Below are 15,463 nucleotides of genomic sequence, written 5' to 3' on the forward strand. Positions count from 1 at the left end.
TTAAATACCTAACAAGTGAGGACTGGGGGAAATGAGTCACTTAATATACCCTGCAAGAGAACAATGTAGGTTGGGAGAACATGCAAAAAAGAAGGAATTTCATCACAGTCCAAGGTTTCCAATAAAATGATGTCAAGAAATGGGATTTCACCCCCATCCTTAAAGCACTTTAATAAATGAGGTTTTGGCTGAGCAGTGGGGAAAAGAATTTCAGACTTGTGTATCCTTCAAGGAAGCCCCCTGCGTCTGACTCCATGAAACAGAAACTTATTGGAAGTTTCATGATTAGTGAATTTCCTGGGGTTCCCTAAATGCTGCAGAGAGCAGTCTGGAGCCTTGCAGCGGAGGAAGAACCCTGTTCTCTGTATGACACAGCCACGGTTCTGCCTGACAGCCTCTCCTCTTCCCGGATCTGGCTCAGTGGAGGTGAACTGGAGTGATTTGTGGAACCACTCATGAAAAAGGAAGATACACTCAACCATGAATGTCAGAAGCTGAAATTAAATTTCAGAATTTAGTATTGAAGCAAGCCACCTTTTGCCCTATTAAAAATGCAGGCGGAACAGTGCAAAGGCTATGGAACCATTTAAAGTCCCAATAAATGTGGTCTCTGAGGCAAAGGCAACAGAGACTCTCCCCATGTCTGGGGGGCACAGAGTCGTGCACCACGGACACCTCAGGCTGTGAGGTTACAGAGCTCCAGGCTGAGATCCACAGGAGGGGAAGAGCAATGATTAGCAAATTTGCTCAATAGAGTTTGATCTCACTAACTTGGAAATGAGAATAATTCAGACTAGGTCTAAGCAGAAATTTACCCATACTCAGCAAGTCCTTTTCTTCAGAAAAAGTACAAATTATTAGCATAAGTATTACAAAGGAAATGCTTAACAGATGAAAGAAGCAAAGTGCTTTTCAAGGACCCTTAACACTCTAAAAGTACTTCTTAAATTCCACGAATAACTAATAAAACCCATTAAAATTTTTTCATTAGAGCAGATCCTTTGAGACCTTTTAATCAGTCACCACACTATTAGAATCAATTGTTATACGTATCCTCATTCTTAGACTTTCAGCTCACTGAGGGCCAGGACTGTGTCTTCCCTTCAGTGCCTGCAAAGTGCCTTGCACATAGTAGGTGCTCAGAAAAATCCTGCTTTTGTTGAGGAAATAGTAATGACATTAATTAATGATAGTAATTACAGTTTCTGCCTTACATGGAATATGTGGTAGGAGTATAATGTCTAGAGTTGACCTTTGTATGATCAGAGGGAAGAAAGGATTTGAACAAGTAATTGTAAACAAGATTATAGGGGTAGGCTTATAACATTCACATGCTAATGCATATTATTAAAGAAGAATAAACAAACACTGCTTATTGCCATATAAGTACAGACTGGTACTGCTTAATCTGGTGCTCTAATATTATTGTAGATCATTTTTATTTACTGGTTAAAAGAAGACTTTTAACTATTTAGCCCATTCAGTTCTTCAGCTATAGTCTGAATATATATAGTATGGCTCAAATAGATCTTTTCTTACTTAATGTAGTTATATTACCCTTATAAAATGTAAACAGTTTCATTTACCAAAGGCCTGTAACACTCAACACCTATCAAAGATACAATTAACTTTGAAAAGGGAAGTGCAGGCAGAGGTCTAACTCATGGATCCGCTGTTTCTTTCCCCAAAGGGAGATGTGGTCATTTGGTGTTAGTTGTCCCTGGGCCACTGGTATTCTGAGAATTTTGCTTCCTCCTGGGAACCCTGCCTGGCCTCCTAAAACCACTGAGATCATTTACAATCAAACTCACTTCAGCATTCTTGTCATAAAGACCTGTAATGTTGCTTAAGAGAATCAACAGGTCAGATCACCAACCAAGATGGGAAAGCATAATTCTGACTTGTTCTGATGAGATTTGAACAGCAAATATTACCAGGGCAAGGCTCTGCGCTGGTCTGAACTGCTTGTGGAGGACATTTTTTCATCCAGTGGCACCTCTATTTACCCTGGCCCTGGCTCTGTGGCTCAGGGTGTACATCAAGCAAATGTTCCGTGTAGTCCCTGAATGCTAATGAAGGACACCTGTAGGTCAAGACAGGGAGCTAATCTGCATAACGTACTCCTACGCAGCTTTAGAACCAGGATGCATGCTTTCTTTTCTCTTAACCTCTTTAGATTTACTTGTAACAGCAAGAACCAGTATTCAGGAGGCCACTGCTTCTGCTGTATCATCTTTTGATCCTTTCCTCACTATGATGGAGTCAAGTTTCCTTCTTCCTGCTAGTTGTTGAGATGTATGTGTCAGGGGAGGGGGAACCCAAGCTCTCACTGAGTTTATAATCAACACATTCTTATCCTGAGGACTAGAGTGGAGTTGAAGTGTCTATCTCCTGAGCTGCTCTTTCAAGGACTTAACTAGGAAAGCAGCTTCTCCGCCGAAGCCCTTATCATTTCCCCACCCTCCCCACAGCTGCTCAGCCACCCCTGGGAGCAGCCGCTACGCTCGCTCGTGGCTGCATTTGCTGATTTTCGCCTCTGAATTGGCTGAGGTGTGTCTGCCGATGAGTCTCATGGTAATTATGGATGGCAAATTTGCAGCGTATTTATTCCCTTCCTCAGCTCACTTGGCTTCACACTGCCGATTGTGTAGTCGACAATCTGACAGATCACCTGGGGTGTGTTTTTCTTTCCGTTGCACCTGCGCTTATCTATCTCTGTCACAGATCACCTTAATGGCTCTGAGCAAGAGAGTTTTCCTATTTCTCTTGACGGAGATCAGCTTTTCCCTGACGTGTCCACAAGTCCAGATAAGGGTCTTGCTTCAAAGCTGCTCTGAATTCTGAAGGTATCAGAGGGAGGGCTGGGGGTTATCACCTAAACCCCTCCAGAGGCTGTTTGCCAGTCTCTTCACCTTCAGAGTTCACTCTTGCCCAGGCTGGGTTAAGCCTCCACACTTCCCTAACAGGTAACATCTCCTATGGATTCTGATAACTCGCTTTAACAAGCTTTTAAGGCCAGATTTTATGCCAAGATTGGGATCTTAAAGGGCAAACAGAGGAAACAAACACAAGATTATACTCATAGTTGACAGAAAAATCAGGTTTCCTGTCATTAGGGTGCATATGGACGAAGTGGATTATGTCCTTGGTCACATCTACTAGTAAGCTCAAAGATTTTCGTTCATCGTTCTTGTTTCTGTTGTTCTGTGACCTGCACCCCTTGCCCATATTATTAAAATACACGCTAGCCTATCTTGGACAACAACAAAAATAAGCAAATTGTGTTTCACGAGAGATGCTGGAGGAATTAGATCATCAGATTAACTGATGCTGGAGGAATCGCGACGTTCCTTAGCTTTGGGCGCTCCTCATACACTGGGGGCATCTGCACAGTCTGTGAACGTGTGGCCACTTGGTGGCTCGTTCCTGGTGCCGGACAAGTTCCCAGAGCAGGCTTGGGACCGCTCTCCTTAGAAAGGCCTTCTTGCAAGGCTGGCCTTCGGCTGGCATCTGGGAACGTGGCTGGTGATTCGTTCCCTACACTAACATATAGCTCTCCTAAGCGAAAAGGGTGTCTCACTGTACCTCAACTGTTTGTACAAACAATGTGGTTTATGCTTTCCTTCTGGGGAGTCTGGAACTTTGGTACGTGCCAGGCAGAGGGTGCCTGCGTGCCCAGCCCCCAGGAGAAACCCTGGCTGCCCAACCGCCCATGGACCTTGCAGGGCAGCCACATCATCGTGCACATGCTGCTTCATTCTTGTTGCTTCAGAAGAATGCTCTCCGGGGGACCTCTCACGGGAGACAGAGAAAGCATAAGGAAGCCTGCACGTGGATTCCTCCTTATGATCCCACGGGGTGTCCTTACTACATCACCGTCCTAAAGCTGAGCTGTGAGCACAACTGTATTCTGTGCCCCAGGAGTCTCATAAGCAAATCTCTGAATGTGGGGTGGTCTCGGGGACCCTGAAACAGCCTCCTCATCAGTCGTGGTGAGGTTCCAGAAATATCATTTGAGGCACTGTCCTCAAAAATGTTGATGGGACCCCTAACCTTCTTGGTTTCTTATGCATAATCTTGACTTAGATTTTCCTGAAGAACTAATGTTTACTTAGTTTATGACTATCCTTTCACTTCCCTAAAGGAGATGGCTTTACTGTTTTAGATTTGTTCTTTTGTGACATAACCTCTAAAATTATTTTACAGTCAAAATCCATGTCAAATCTAACATCAAAAGGAGCAGACAAGCTCTACCACTACCAGTGTCTATGATTTAATGTTACATTTCAGAAGAGTACATTCAGAAGTTCTGCAGCACTGCTGGAGTTAAGAGTATTGACAATGGGTCCCTCAAAAGTGTGCGCAGATACTTATCAAACTCTCTGTGCCGGTTAATTTTGGAATTTAACCTTAACTAGATATTTTCAGACGACATTAAGAATTAATGGGATACTGTCGACGTGATCTTGAATTTTTGTGCTGTTCAAAAACACGTTTTCCTTTTTTTGCTTTGAGGCAGCTTCATGCTCAGGCATTACAGTCTGAGTTAGGCCACGCTGGTTGGCAGCCTATTCTAACTGCTCTCTACAGAGCGGCAGCTGGTGTGGCGGGTGCTCAGAGTCGGGACCAAATAGTGATGCTACAAAAAGAATAGAAAGTTCAGGAGAGCCATGTTGTTCAGGTTAATTTTTAAGATTAATTTGTTAGAACAATAAGAACAGCATTAACTCTATGAGAACCCCTGGATATAGATAACAGGTCTTGTCATGGAGTGAAACACACCTTTAAAACGAGATCTTTTTCAGAAGTGAGAGAATCTCACAGGCCGGTTTCATATTACTGAATCCCTTTATGTGCTCTAGGGTGCAAAAAGTTATTCTATTTCAAGAGTTCAGATTCTTTACAAAGGGATGAATGTCAGTGCCATTACACAGGCTCAGGCCTGTGCTTATTGCTAATATTAATAAAATTATTGAATTACATCCAAGTATTAAGGATGGGAAGCTATGAAATATTTCCTTGGGCGTACAGCCAACCCTACAGAAAGTTCTGAATGGTGTCCTACTCCTAATGTGAGGGCTTAACCAGCCCTTCCTGTAGGCTTTGGGTGTGTTCAAGACTCTGGAAACAAAGTATGTAAGGGCCGTTCAATTCAGACATTTCAACTGAATGCAGGATTATATCTGTCCTGCTAATAAGGAAGTGTTCAGTCAATTATTAGGTAATTTAGGCAGAAAGCATAATTTGAGAGGAAAAAGTACTATTTAGATTTTGGGGAATGGAAAGGCGAAAACGAAAATCAAATTTATCTAGATCAACAAACAATCTGAACTATTCATTCGATCAGCAGTTAGATCCTATTTCCCTAATCTGGACAGGTATTATCTGCGCTACCTCTGTACTGATATCTGTCTGTGTCTGTCTCTCTGTTAATGCCTGTGATTAATTAAAGACCAGCTCAGGTTTCTCTGTTTTTCATGTAAAGACCACGCAGCACTTTCTGATATGCTAAGGTAATGATGTCAGCCTTGCCTTAAATGGGCTGTTGGGAAATAACACCATTAAAGACTCCTGATGGCAAACCTATGAATTAAAATGCATTTTAAAGCCTTCCTCAAAAGCATCCAGATATACAACACAGGAGTGATTTTTTGGGATATCCCTAAATACCAAGGCAATGCAACCACTGCATGAACTGAAGTTTATGTTTTAATCTTCACACCTTGAAGATTTGGTCTCGTTTGTCCCCTGGCCCCGGTTACACATCTCACAGGACAGTCTGATGCACGAGCCATTTTAGGAAATAACTGATAAATTACTGTGGACTCAAATGAACAGAGGACTACCAAAGTTCTAATATAGGAATGTGGCAAGAACTCCCAGCACACTCAGAGATGCCCTGAAGGTCCTACATTTGCTATTTTCAACATTACCTAAATAAGGGAGCAAAAGAAAGAGCTCACAGAAATATATACCTTGTGCTTAAATAAACACATGTGTATATACCTATAGCTATTGATCACTAAATATATATTTACGTAGAATTAGGGAACTGATGTAGTTTTATAAATAAGCACAGGCATTTACAGTACGAAACAGAAAAAAGGTGAATCAAAACGTGAAACGTACCATACTCTGGGACCTGCCCCGTCCCGCGCTTCAGCAGTAGCCTGACTCTTCTGCCTCCAGATTTGATGAGCTCTATTGCTCTGGCGTGTGTCATGTCTCTGGTGCTCTCCCCATTGATTTCAATGATCTGATCTCCTACCTGTTAATTAAAGAAACATCAAGTCAGCCAAAGGCGGTTTTATTCAAGTTGCATTTCCAACAGATTAGAGAAGCATCCGTAGATGACCAGTTTCCAGAGAGCGACTGAACAATCTGGTTGCAGCCTGCTGCTTCTGAGGAGAGGCTAATTCCTGGCCACATCCTGAATCTGACCACCAGACTTTATTTATCTTTATAGAAACTCACATATTAGACCATGGAGGTTGCGATGATATGTCACTTCTATTTAGCCAGTATGGCAGAGGCCACAGTTGAACTATTTAGGATTTTCTTAAAAAATTAGGGAATGTGTTTGATACTGCAATTCAAAGGAAGCTGGCATCTTTGCCTTGAATCAAGAAGTAAATATTTTAAGGCTTTTTCGTTGAACACATTAGGCAGGCATCTACTTCAAAGTGTTGGATGGAATGATTTGTTTGGGGGCTTCTCTGAGAATTTTTGTTATGCATAATTTCAATCTTCCTGGGTGCTATGATGCTACTGCTTTCTTCGTAAACAGTGGTTGGTTGATATTCAAGTTTGATGATGAATTTTCTATCACAGTCCTTTGAATTAAAAATGACTCCATTCTCCACACGAGTGATGCCCTTGCTAAAGTTTTGCCATGCTCACACCTGGTTGCCAGGGTTTGGTTAAATACCAATCCCTCTTGAATTGCTGGAAGTGCCTGGGTTCCATTAGCAGTTCCCGCTTAGCCTTTGTGAAGAGATATTTGGAATAAGAGAGGTTCAACCATGAGCACCTCATGTAACTCCCACAGTACCATTACTGCCAGGAACCTTTGAATTAAAATATGTTTGATTTCAGTGCAAGTCACTTAAGACAAATTAGCCAGGAAAAGCACAATAAGTTGCTTTGCAACAATGCTGTTTTAGCTGGGCTCCTGAGACAAAGCAGATCTCAGCCTAAACTCCATAATGCAGACAGAATTGCAAATAAACTCCCTACAGGGGAGCAATATCTAGGTTGATGCTTCAGGCCAGGCAAGAAGAGGAACAAAAAGTTGCCATCACAATGGCAGAAGGGCATTAAAATAAGTCCCTTCCCCCAAAGGGGGATGGGGGGAGAACAAACACAAGTTTATTGTAGCAAGGAAGTGACGTCTCCACCTAAAAAGGACTCCCTAAGGGGCAAGGATCCCAATGTAATGAAGGTAAAGACTTCCCCCTTTGTGTACTCAGTGGCCTTTGGAAGTACCGCTTTAAGGCAGTGGAAGAGGTTGGCCTCACTGGCATGAACTCCACACTCCATAGAAGAATCACAAAAGACAGGACTAAATTAATTAGTTGTAGGGCCAGCGTTTGCACCATTTTTCTTCAGGTCTCCCTAACTGTCACCTATCCCAGGAGGCAACGGGCACAGCCTGAGGTCCAGCAGCCAGCCTGAGGCCACACAGCCAAGCCAGTAGCAGAAGAGGGACCAATTATCCCTCTCCCAGCAGTCCTCACTGAAACCTCAAGGCACAGTATCAAATTGTAGAGATAAAAAACAAAAGTTCCGATGAAGCTGTTATAATAGAGTCTTCATTCCCGGCTACTCTCTTCAGACTCACATACCCGACTGATTACTAAACATCTTCACCTCAATGTCCGGCAGGCCACTCCAGCTCAACACCAGCAGACCGGGTGTTTCTTTCTCCCAAAATAGTTTGTCCTCTCAATTCCTAATCCTGGGTGACAGCACCACCATTTATTTACCCAAGCCAGAAACCTGGGGGTCCTGCTGAGCTCCTAGCTCAATTCAGGCCTTAACCTGGATTATTCCAATACTCCCCCACCAATGTCTTCTCACTGTCACCAGTATCATTCTTCTAAGGGAGATCTCCCCAAATGCATCATGCTGACTGAGGCAGGGAGGGCCTTCCATATGCCACTGTTCTCTTGCCTTCTTCTCCCTATAGGCCTGGTGCTCTCCCAACCTTCCTCAAGGCCTGCCCAAGCTCTTTTCCCTTGGGAGGCCTTCCTAGACCCTCTCTTCTCCTCAGGCAGAAGTGTGTAATCCCTCTGCTCGGTCATCGCTGCACCCCGCTATGTTATTTATGACACTGCATTACACAAGTATGCTTCTCAGTCTTCCCTCCTCAACTTTGAGCTTCTTCACTCATCAAACAATTTCTGAGCACTGATTATGTGCTAGGCAGTCTACTGGGGAGATCAGGTAAAGAGGGATAAATGGTATAGCTTCTATTTACAACATGTTCTCAGTCTAGTTAGAGAAAGTGGGTAAATAAGACAATTACTATTCAATATCTCTTTGCTCTGACAGAGGTATTCACAAAGTGCTAAGGGAAGAGAAGGGAGGGGCATATAACTTAGAAGAGTGGGGCTGGTAGTCAGAGAGAGCTTCCTGGAGGTGGTGACATCCCAACTGAGTTTTGAAGTATCAGTAGGAGTGCCCCTGGTGAAGGAGGAGGAAAAGCATTCTAAGTAGAGAGGACAGCATATGCCAAGACCCTGAGGTTTGACAGCAAAGCACTGAAGATTTTGAACAAGGGGTAAGCTGACCAGGGAAGCAGAGTGGTCTTTAGGAATCTCCCCAAGACAGTGTGAAGGGTGGACTGGAGAGAAAGTGGGAGACTGAGGAAGGGACCTGAAGTTGTGAGGCTGTCACATTGTTTATCCAGGTGAGAAATTGGGAGACTGTGAGGAAGAAAATCATGGGACACATGAGGGCAGGGACTAGGCCCCATTTGACTGTGTATCTTGTATGGGGTGCGCTGTACCTATTTGTGAGTGAATGAATGAAGCATTTCCACACGGCTCATCTTGAGAACCATGCGGGAATGGGTTATAAGCACTCTTGACCCCAAACTCAAACCCTGACAGACAGCACTGCCTGAGGACACTTCTGTTTCAAGACTGACATTTCAACAAGAACCCTGTGGAAGGCGAAAGGAATCCTGTGGTGTGACAGAAACAGTCACACTTAGAAAATCTGATGTTCTCATTCTCTTGTCTGTTTGTTATTTTCCCTTCTCCCTACTAAGAGCCATGAGAATTAAGGGAGAAAAAATTAGCCGGGGAGAGAGAAATGGTGGGTTGGGAGACTGTGTGGGAGGTTGAGAAGCAGAGGGGTTCAGGGGCTGCACAGGGGCTGGGCTGGCGTCTCTGGTGTGGGATTTTCAGGCTAGGGCTCCGGGAAGAGTTAGGGATCTTATTTTTACTGAGTTCCTGGGAGCCTGAGCTGAAAGCTTTCCATGTGAGGTCCCCTCAGAAGGAGAAGAAAACAACTCTGATGCTGGCTGAGCCGAGGGTCCTTAGTCCCTTGTCTAAGACTTTCAGTCTCTCCCAAGCCCCTGTCCATTCCAGGGTGCCAGTGGAGACAGTCTTCCTGCCTCACTGGGGGCAATGGAAGTTTGGGAATAGTCCAAAATCTTACCAAATTCAGAAAAAAAATTCTGAGGTGGGACGCTGGTCAGGCAATGAGATGGAAATGCTGCCACAGTCATAGATCTGAACCTTACAGGTGTTCTGGGCAGATTGCAAAAGTGGGTCAACTCATTTGGATCTAGTGTCAGTGGTAACAAACTCGGTCCAGGCCCAGCCTCAAGACTTCCATCTCTCCTTGTGAAATGACATAAATGGTAAAAAGGTTTACTTTCCATTTTCATTCCAGTATCAGCCTTATATAGAGTCATTTTACAGGGAGCTCCTTAAATCAATTTGGGAGGTGATTCCTTTCACTTTCATCCTCTTAGCATCCGATGAATAAGATGGGTTTGTCAGGGGGAGAAGAGGTTCTCTTTACCTTCCGACCTCCATACAGCTGCCCAGCTGCAGCGCGTTGAAGTGTCCCTTTCCTACATTGCAGTGAACTGTTTGGGGGGGGGGGGCGGTTAATTGAATAGAACCAGTGGCAAATGTGCGTCCCGTTCAGGGATGAAGAAAAAGACCGGTTGTGACTCTGATGTAGTCTTCTTTTCCCACACACCGTGGAGCTATTTTCTATTGAGCTGCATTACTAAAATGAAACTTTAAAGATCTCCTCCACTTGTTCTTAGAGAATTTTTAAAGTATCAAGTTCTAGTTAGAATTGAGAGAGAGACAGGGGAGGAGAGAGAGAATGGAGGCCGTGGGGGAGAGGAAGAGAAAGAGACACAGACAGACAGACAGACACACCCAAACCAGGTAGAGGTAATTCAGGAATGTGAGTGTTTGTTTTGTGTGGATCAAGGAGATGTCACGTGTAGGAAACTAACCAAAGGACGTAAGATGAATCCTAGGCATTCTTTTTTTGTCCTGTGGAAGAAATACTTTTATCTGTGGTCCCCTTGGGGAAACTGACAACCTTACAGCAGTGTCTCAGGGGCAAGGCGGAGTGAGATAAGCCTGCCATTTCTTGGCCCAGTCTAACAAGTTCTGCATTTCTACTCATTTCTGTTCACATCTTGGCAGATTTTTCTTTAACAAAACTATTACCAAATCCTCGAACTTGCTTGAGGCCCTGCAGGTAAAACTTCTCTTTTTTTAAAAAAAAAATTTATTATTTTTATTTATTTATTTTTGGCTGCGTTGGGTCTTTGTTGCTGCGCACCGGCTTTCTCTAGTTGCTGCGAGCGGGGACTCCTCTTCGTTGCGGTGCACGGGCTTCTCATCGTGGTGGCTTCTCTTGTTGCAGAACACGGGCTCTAGGTGCATGGGCTTCAGTAGTTGCAGCACACAGGCTCAGTAGTTGTGGTGCATGGGCTTAGTTGCTCCGCGGCATCCGTGGGATCTTCCTGGACCAGGGCTCGAACCCGTGTCCCCTGCGTTAGCAGACGGATTCTTAACCGCTGCGCCACCAGGGGAGCCCAAAACCTCTCTTCTTATTGGAAAGCCAAGGCAGGTAAAGGTAAAAGTTTCAGTGTGTGTGTATATGTATGTATGTATATATATATATATATATATATATATATATATATATATATATATATTTTTTTTTTTTTTTCGGCTGCACCACACGGCGTGTGTGATCTTAGTTCCCTGACCAGGAATCGAGCCCGGGACCCCGGGAGTGAAAGTGCCAAGTCCTAACCACTGGACGGCCAGGGAATTCCCAAAATTTTCAGTATTTCTTAGCAGTTAATAGTTTAGGTTGTAAGAAAAGAAAAATTGAACTCTGTACTGTATGCATTTTTGTAGTAAAGTCATATAGAAAGTATTTGGTTTGGCTCAACTGAATCTTTGTACGGACTATAGTAATCCTGGACTTCCTTCAGCCCCAAGCCGTGGTAGTGTCTGCTCAAGGCTTGCTTGGATGTCTCCACAAACATGCCTGGCTGGCTGCAATCAGCTAACTGCCCTCACACCACAGGAACCTATTTCACATGATTATACATGACTGAAGTGAGCCTAGATTATCATTAGGTGTGAGGAATTGAGCTCCTTTAGAATTTTATGCCAACACAACGATCGATGTCTCTAGTCTGTGTCTCATGAGAGACTTAGCTGTGGACCATTTCTGTGGCTAATGGTCCGAGGTCACAGGTTAGCTTTGTCATAATTCTTTCCTTACAGGCTGGTTTCACCCGCTGACTCCAGACCCCTCACGAGCAAGGAACGCACCTATTGCCTTTGTGTCTATACCTGTCACAATTCCTGACAAGTAGGTCCTCGGTTAATCCCGGTTGAGTCAATGAATGTTAGCTTTGCTTTTCAGTTATAGTGACTGTCTTCGTTTTCACGACACAGAAAGTTCAGCTTTTGTGCACCTTAGCATATACCGTAAAGCTTTCTTGAAATACTGCCTTAGGCACTTGCAACCAAACCGTAACAATTTCAACAGTACTTACAGGAGACCAAATGAAGTTTCAGTGAAGGTGACCTACAAAAATTGTTAGAGACAGGTATGTTATTGTTATAGGAAACAAATGCTGAAAGGTCAAGAGGAAGGGAGGCTGAATTCGAATAAAATCAGAAAAACAGAATCAGAATTAGGGTCTTCCCTTCTGCCTGTCACAGGTATCGGCACTGGGTGCTCTGACGAAAGGACACCTGGGCCATAATGGCCCTCCTGGAGCAAACGACAGGCTGATTTTCAACTCGATAATGACCTTCAATATATCATGGCTGTTTTCACAATTAACCTTCGTTAGAAATTATTTAATAACTATTACAGTAAAAATCTTTTCCAAGGGGTTACACTGAGTGCTTTGGTTCACCTTCCCATGTCTTCCGTGAGACTGGTGATTGAATTAGATGGCATCCAAGTGCCTATTATAGGACCTGGCTCCAGTTACAAACTGCTGTGCACGATTGCCTCAGCAAGGCACAGAAGCCCATCAGGTCAGCAGGCTTTTCCAGAGAGAACTTCTAATCCCACTGGAAACTGAAATTCAGATTTGAGAGTACTGAAACTATGTGGATTTTATTTGCCTCAATTAATTTATATGTTGAACTCTGTCTGAGACTCTATGCTATGTTCTAGACAGTAATCACCTAAAAAGAAAACATCCCAACATCTCTTAAGAAACTTCATCCAAAGAGAAGTGTGAAAGAGCCCTGGTGGATTTCCAGAAAAGTCCTTAATCAAGGTTATACCCGAGCACATATCGGCTTGGAAGGGTCATGGAGGTGAGGGGAACGGAAGGGGAACGAGAAGTTATGGGCCGCTGCAGAGTTCTGAGGGCTTATGCCTTGATGTGGGTAGGGTACCTCATGTCACGTTTTTCTTATTTGTATATTTTCCCTTTAGAAAAGATTTAGTCACAGTTCAAAAAATGTTCCGTCTCTGACTTGGGCAGGGGTGGTGCCTTGGCTTCTCACTCAAGTCAGGGGGCCGCTGTGGTGCAGATTCAGGGGGTACTCTTCATTCAAGAGCTTCCATTTTTCACTCTTACTTTTAAAATCCTCTAAATAAAAACATGGAAATGCATCTGAAATTCCAAGACAATGTAGTAGCCCAATTGTGGAAGTCAACTCTGAATTACAATTTGGTATCTTTATCACCCAAACTTTCCTTTTTCTTTGTCAAATATTACTAACACTAATCTCATATAGGAAATTTTATTAGATTGCTTTTTTTCTAAATCTCGCTCTTCCAGGGCTTTTAATTGGTGTTGATGTGCCCTTCCTCAGGTCCCCCATTCCCTGCTCTAGGTATGCTTTCTGGGTGGAGCAGTTCTCTTTCTGTGTCTTTGCAGATGCTGTTCCCTTTGTCTAGAATCTGCCTTTCCTCGTTCAAATAACTAAATCCTGCTCATCCCTTAGGGCAAAGCTCAGGTATGCCTGCATCCAAGAAGCTTTCTATGATCCCCCATCAGTCCTGGGTTGGGTGCCTTGCCTCAGCATTTCTTTAAAAGTTGGTCCTCCCGGGCTTCCCTGGTGGCGCAGTGGTTGAGAGTCCGCCTGCCGATGCAGGGGACACGGGTTCGTGCCCCAGTCCGGGAGGATCCCACATGCCGCAGAGCGGCTGGGCCCGTGAGCCATGGCCGCTGGGCCTGTGCGTCCGGAGCCTGTGCTCCGCAGCGGGAGAGGCCACAACAGTGAGAGGCCCGCGTACCGCAAAAAAAAAAAAAAAAAAGTTGGCCCTCCATTTCCACAGGTTTTGGATCCACGGATTCAACCAACCATAGATGAAAAATATTTTTTTTAATTCCAGAAAGTTCCAAAAACCAAAACTTGAATTTGACATGCCTGGCAACTATTTACATAACATTTATATCGTATTTATAACTACTTACAAAGCATTTATACTGTATTAGGTATTATGAGTACTTTAGAGATGCCTTAAAGTATGATCTTGTATGTATGAGAACATATTTTATATGCAAATATATGCAAATACATTATATGTAAGTCATTTATATGCAAATGCGATGCCATTTTATATAAGGGACTTGAGCATCCTTGTATTTTGGTATCTGTGGGGATCCTGGGACCAATATCCATAGATACCAAGGGACAACTTATTGACCTTTGCTTATCACAATGCTGTAAGCCCTCCAACGGCAGGGACTCAGTCACATGGGGAATACCCATACATATTTGTTCAAAGGATGGATGAACAACTGAAAGAAGGAGCTTTCAGAATCTGTGTTTTGACTCTATGTTCCTTATTGTTTAAACCAAATTTAAGCAAGATGTGTAAAAAGTTTTAAATTTGGTTTCAGGATATATGTCAACCAGATTTGACCATGATCAAATAATATAAAGTGTATGTAAGTGCCTTGTAAACTCTCTATTATACAAATACAATCTTTTATTATTAATTGTAGTAGTTATTATCACCACCATTGTCATCATAATGGTAGAAGAGAGAAAAAAATGAAACACAGTGGTAAGTTCTTCATAATGAATCTAGGAGAGAAGCCGCTGAGCTGTTGAAAATGTATTTAATGGAGAAATAAGGCAAACAATTTTCTGAATATATCACTGAGAGGTTAAAGACCCCAAAAGTGCTGCCTTTTAGGAATTCTTATAGGGTGTTAATGCTGTTTTTTAATTCTATGATTTTGATAAATAGTTCTTAGAAAAGGAACCTCTTTGAATGCTCGGCAGATAATCCAAACCCTAAACCAGGACAGAGAGAGGACCGCAAGTGTGGCAACAGACAGAAACACAAAGAAGAGGATTTTAAAGACAAGCTGGGTGACGCAAAATATTTCCTATGAAGGGAGAAATAAGCACCACCATTCCATTTTCATATGCTGGTTTGACTGCTCAGGCAGGAAGAGGAGACTGGAGAAATAGCTTAAAATCATCCGCCTGAGCAAGAATAGAAAGCGATCATTTGCAGCTCAGCTAGTGGCTTATTCATTTGCTCAGAAATCGCTTATGTTAGGTCATGAAGTCAGTTTCCCTAGTTGACTGAAAAATAAACAAAAGCAAATCAAAAAGAAAAGTTTCCATTGTGGACCGATGTAGGCTGTGATTTTCCTTCCCTGGATGTAATTGAGAGAAAATGAGGGATTATTATTCTGCATCCTTATCTAATCAGATAGATTTTCCAGATGCAAGCGTTGGTCTTTGTGCGATGACTGCTATATAGGCACACGATAACCACTCCTTGTTTTCCTGAAGCTGGCCTACTTGCAAATTGCCTTCGCACTTACTTGTGTGTGTGTGTGTGTGTGTGTGTGTGTGTGCGTGTGTGTGTGCGCGCGCACGCATGTGCACATCAGTTCCAGACCTGATGTTAAAAGTGTGAATTAGAGTGAAATTGAAGATAATTTAATGGTGGGACTATTTCAGAGGTG

General features: G+C 43.3%; 1 protein-coding gene across 11 annotated transcripts in view; it reads right to left on the reverse strand.

Annotated features, from left to right (window-relative positions):
- Positions 1 to 15,463, reverse strand: part of MAGI2 (membrane associated guanylate kinase, WW and PDZ domain containing 2) — a 1,347,997-nt gene that overhangs the window by 52,596 nt on the left and 1,279,938 nt on the right. For all 11 annotated transcript variants that reach the window (XM_079931544.1, XM_079931541.1, XM_079931547.1 and 8 more), the window contains one exon: positions 6,130 to 6,268. In XM_079931544.1, the coding sequence (XP_079787670.1) occupies positions 6,130 to 6,268 (139 nt within the window). The remainder of the gene's footprint in view (positions 1 to 6,129; positions 6,269 to 15,463) is intronic.

This window comes from Stenella coeruleoalba (genome assembly GCF_951394435.1).
Source record: "Stenella coeruleoalba genome assembly, chromosome: 9".
NCBI lineage: Eukaryota > Metazoa > Chordata > Mammalia > Artiodactyla > Delphinidae > Stenella > Stenella coeruleoalba.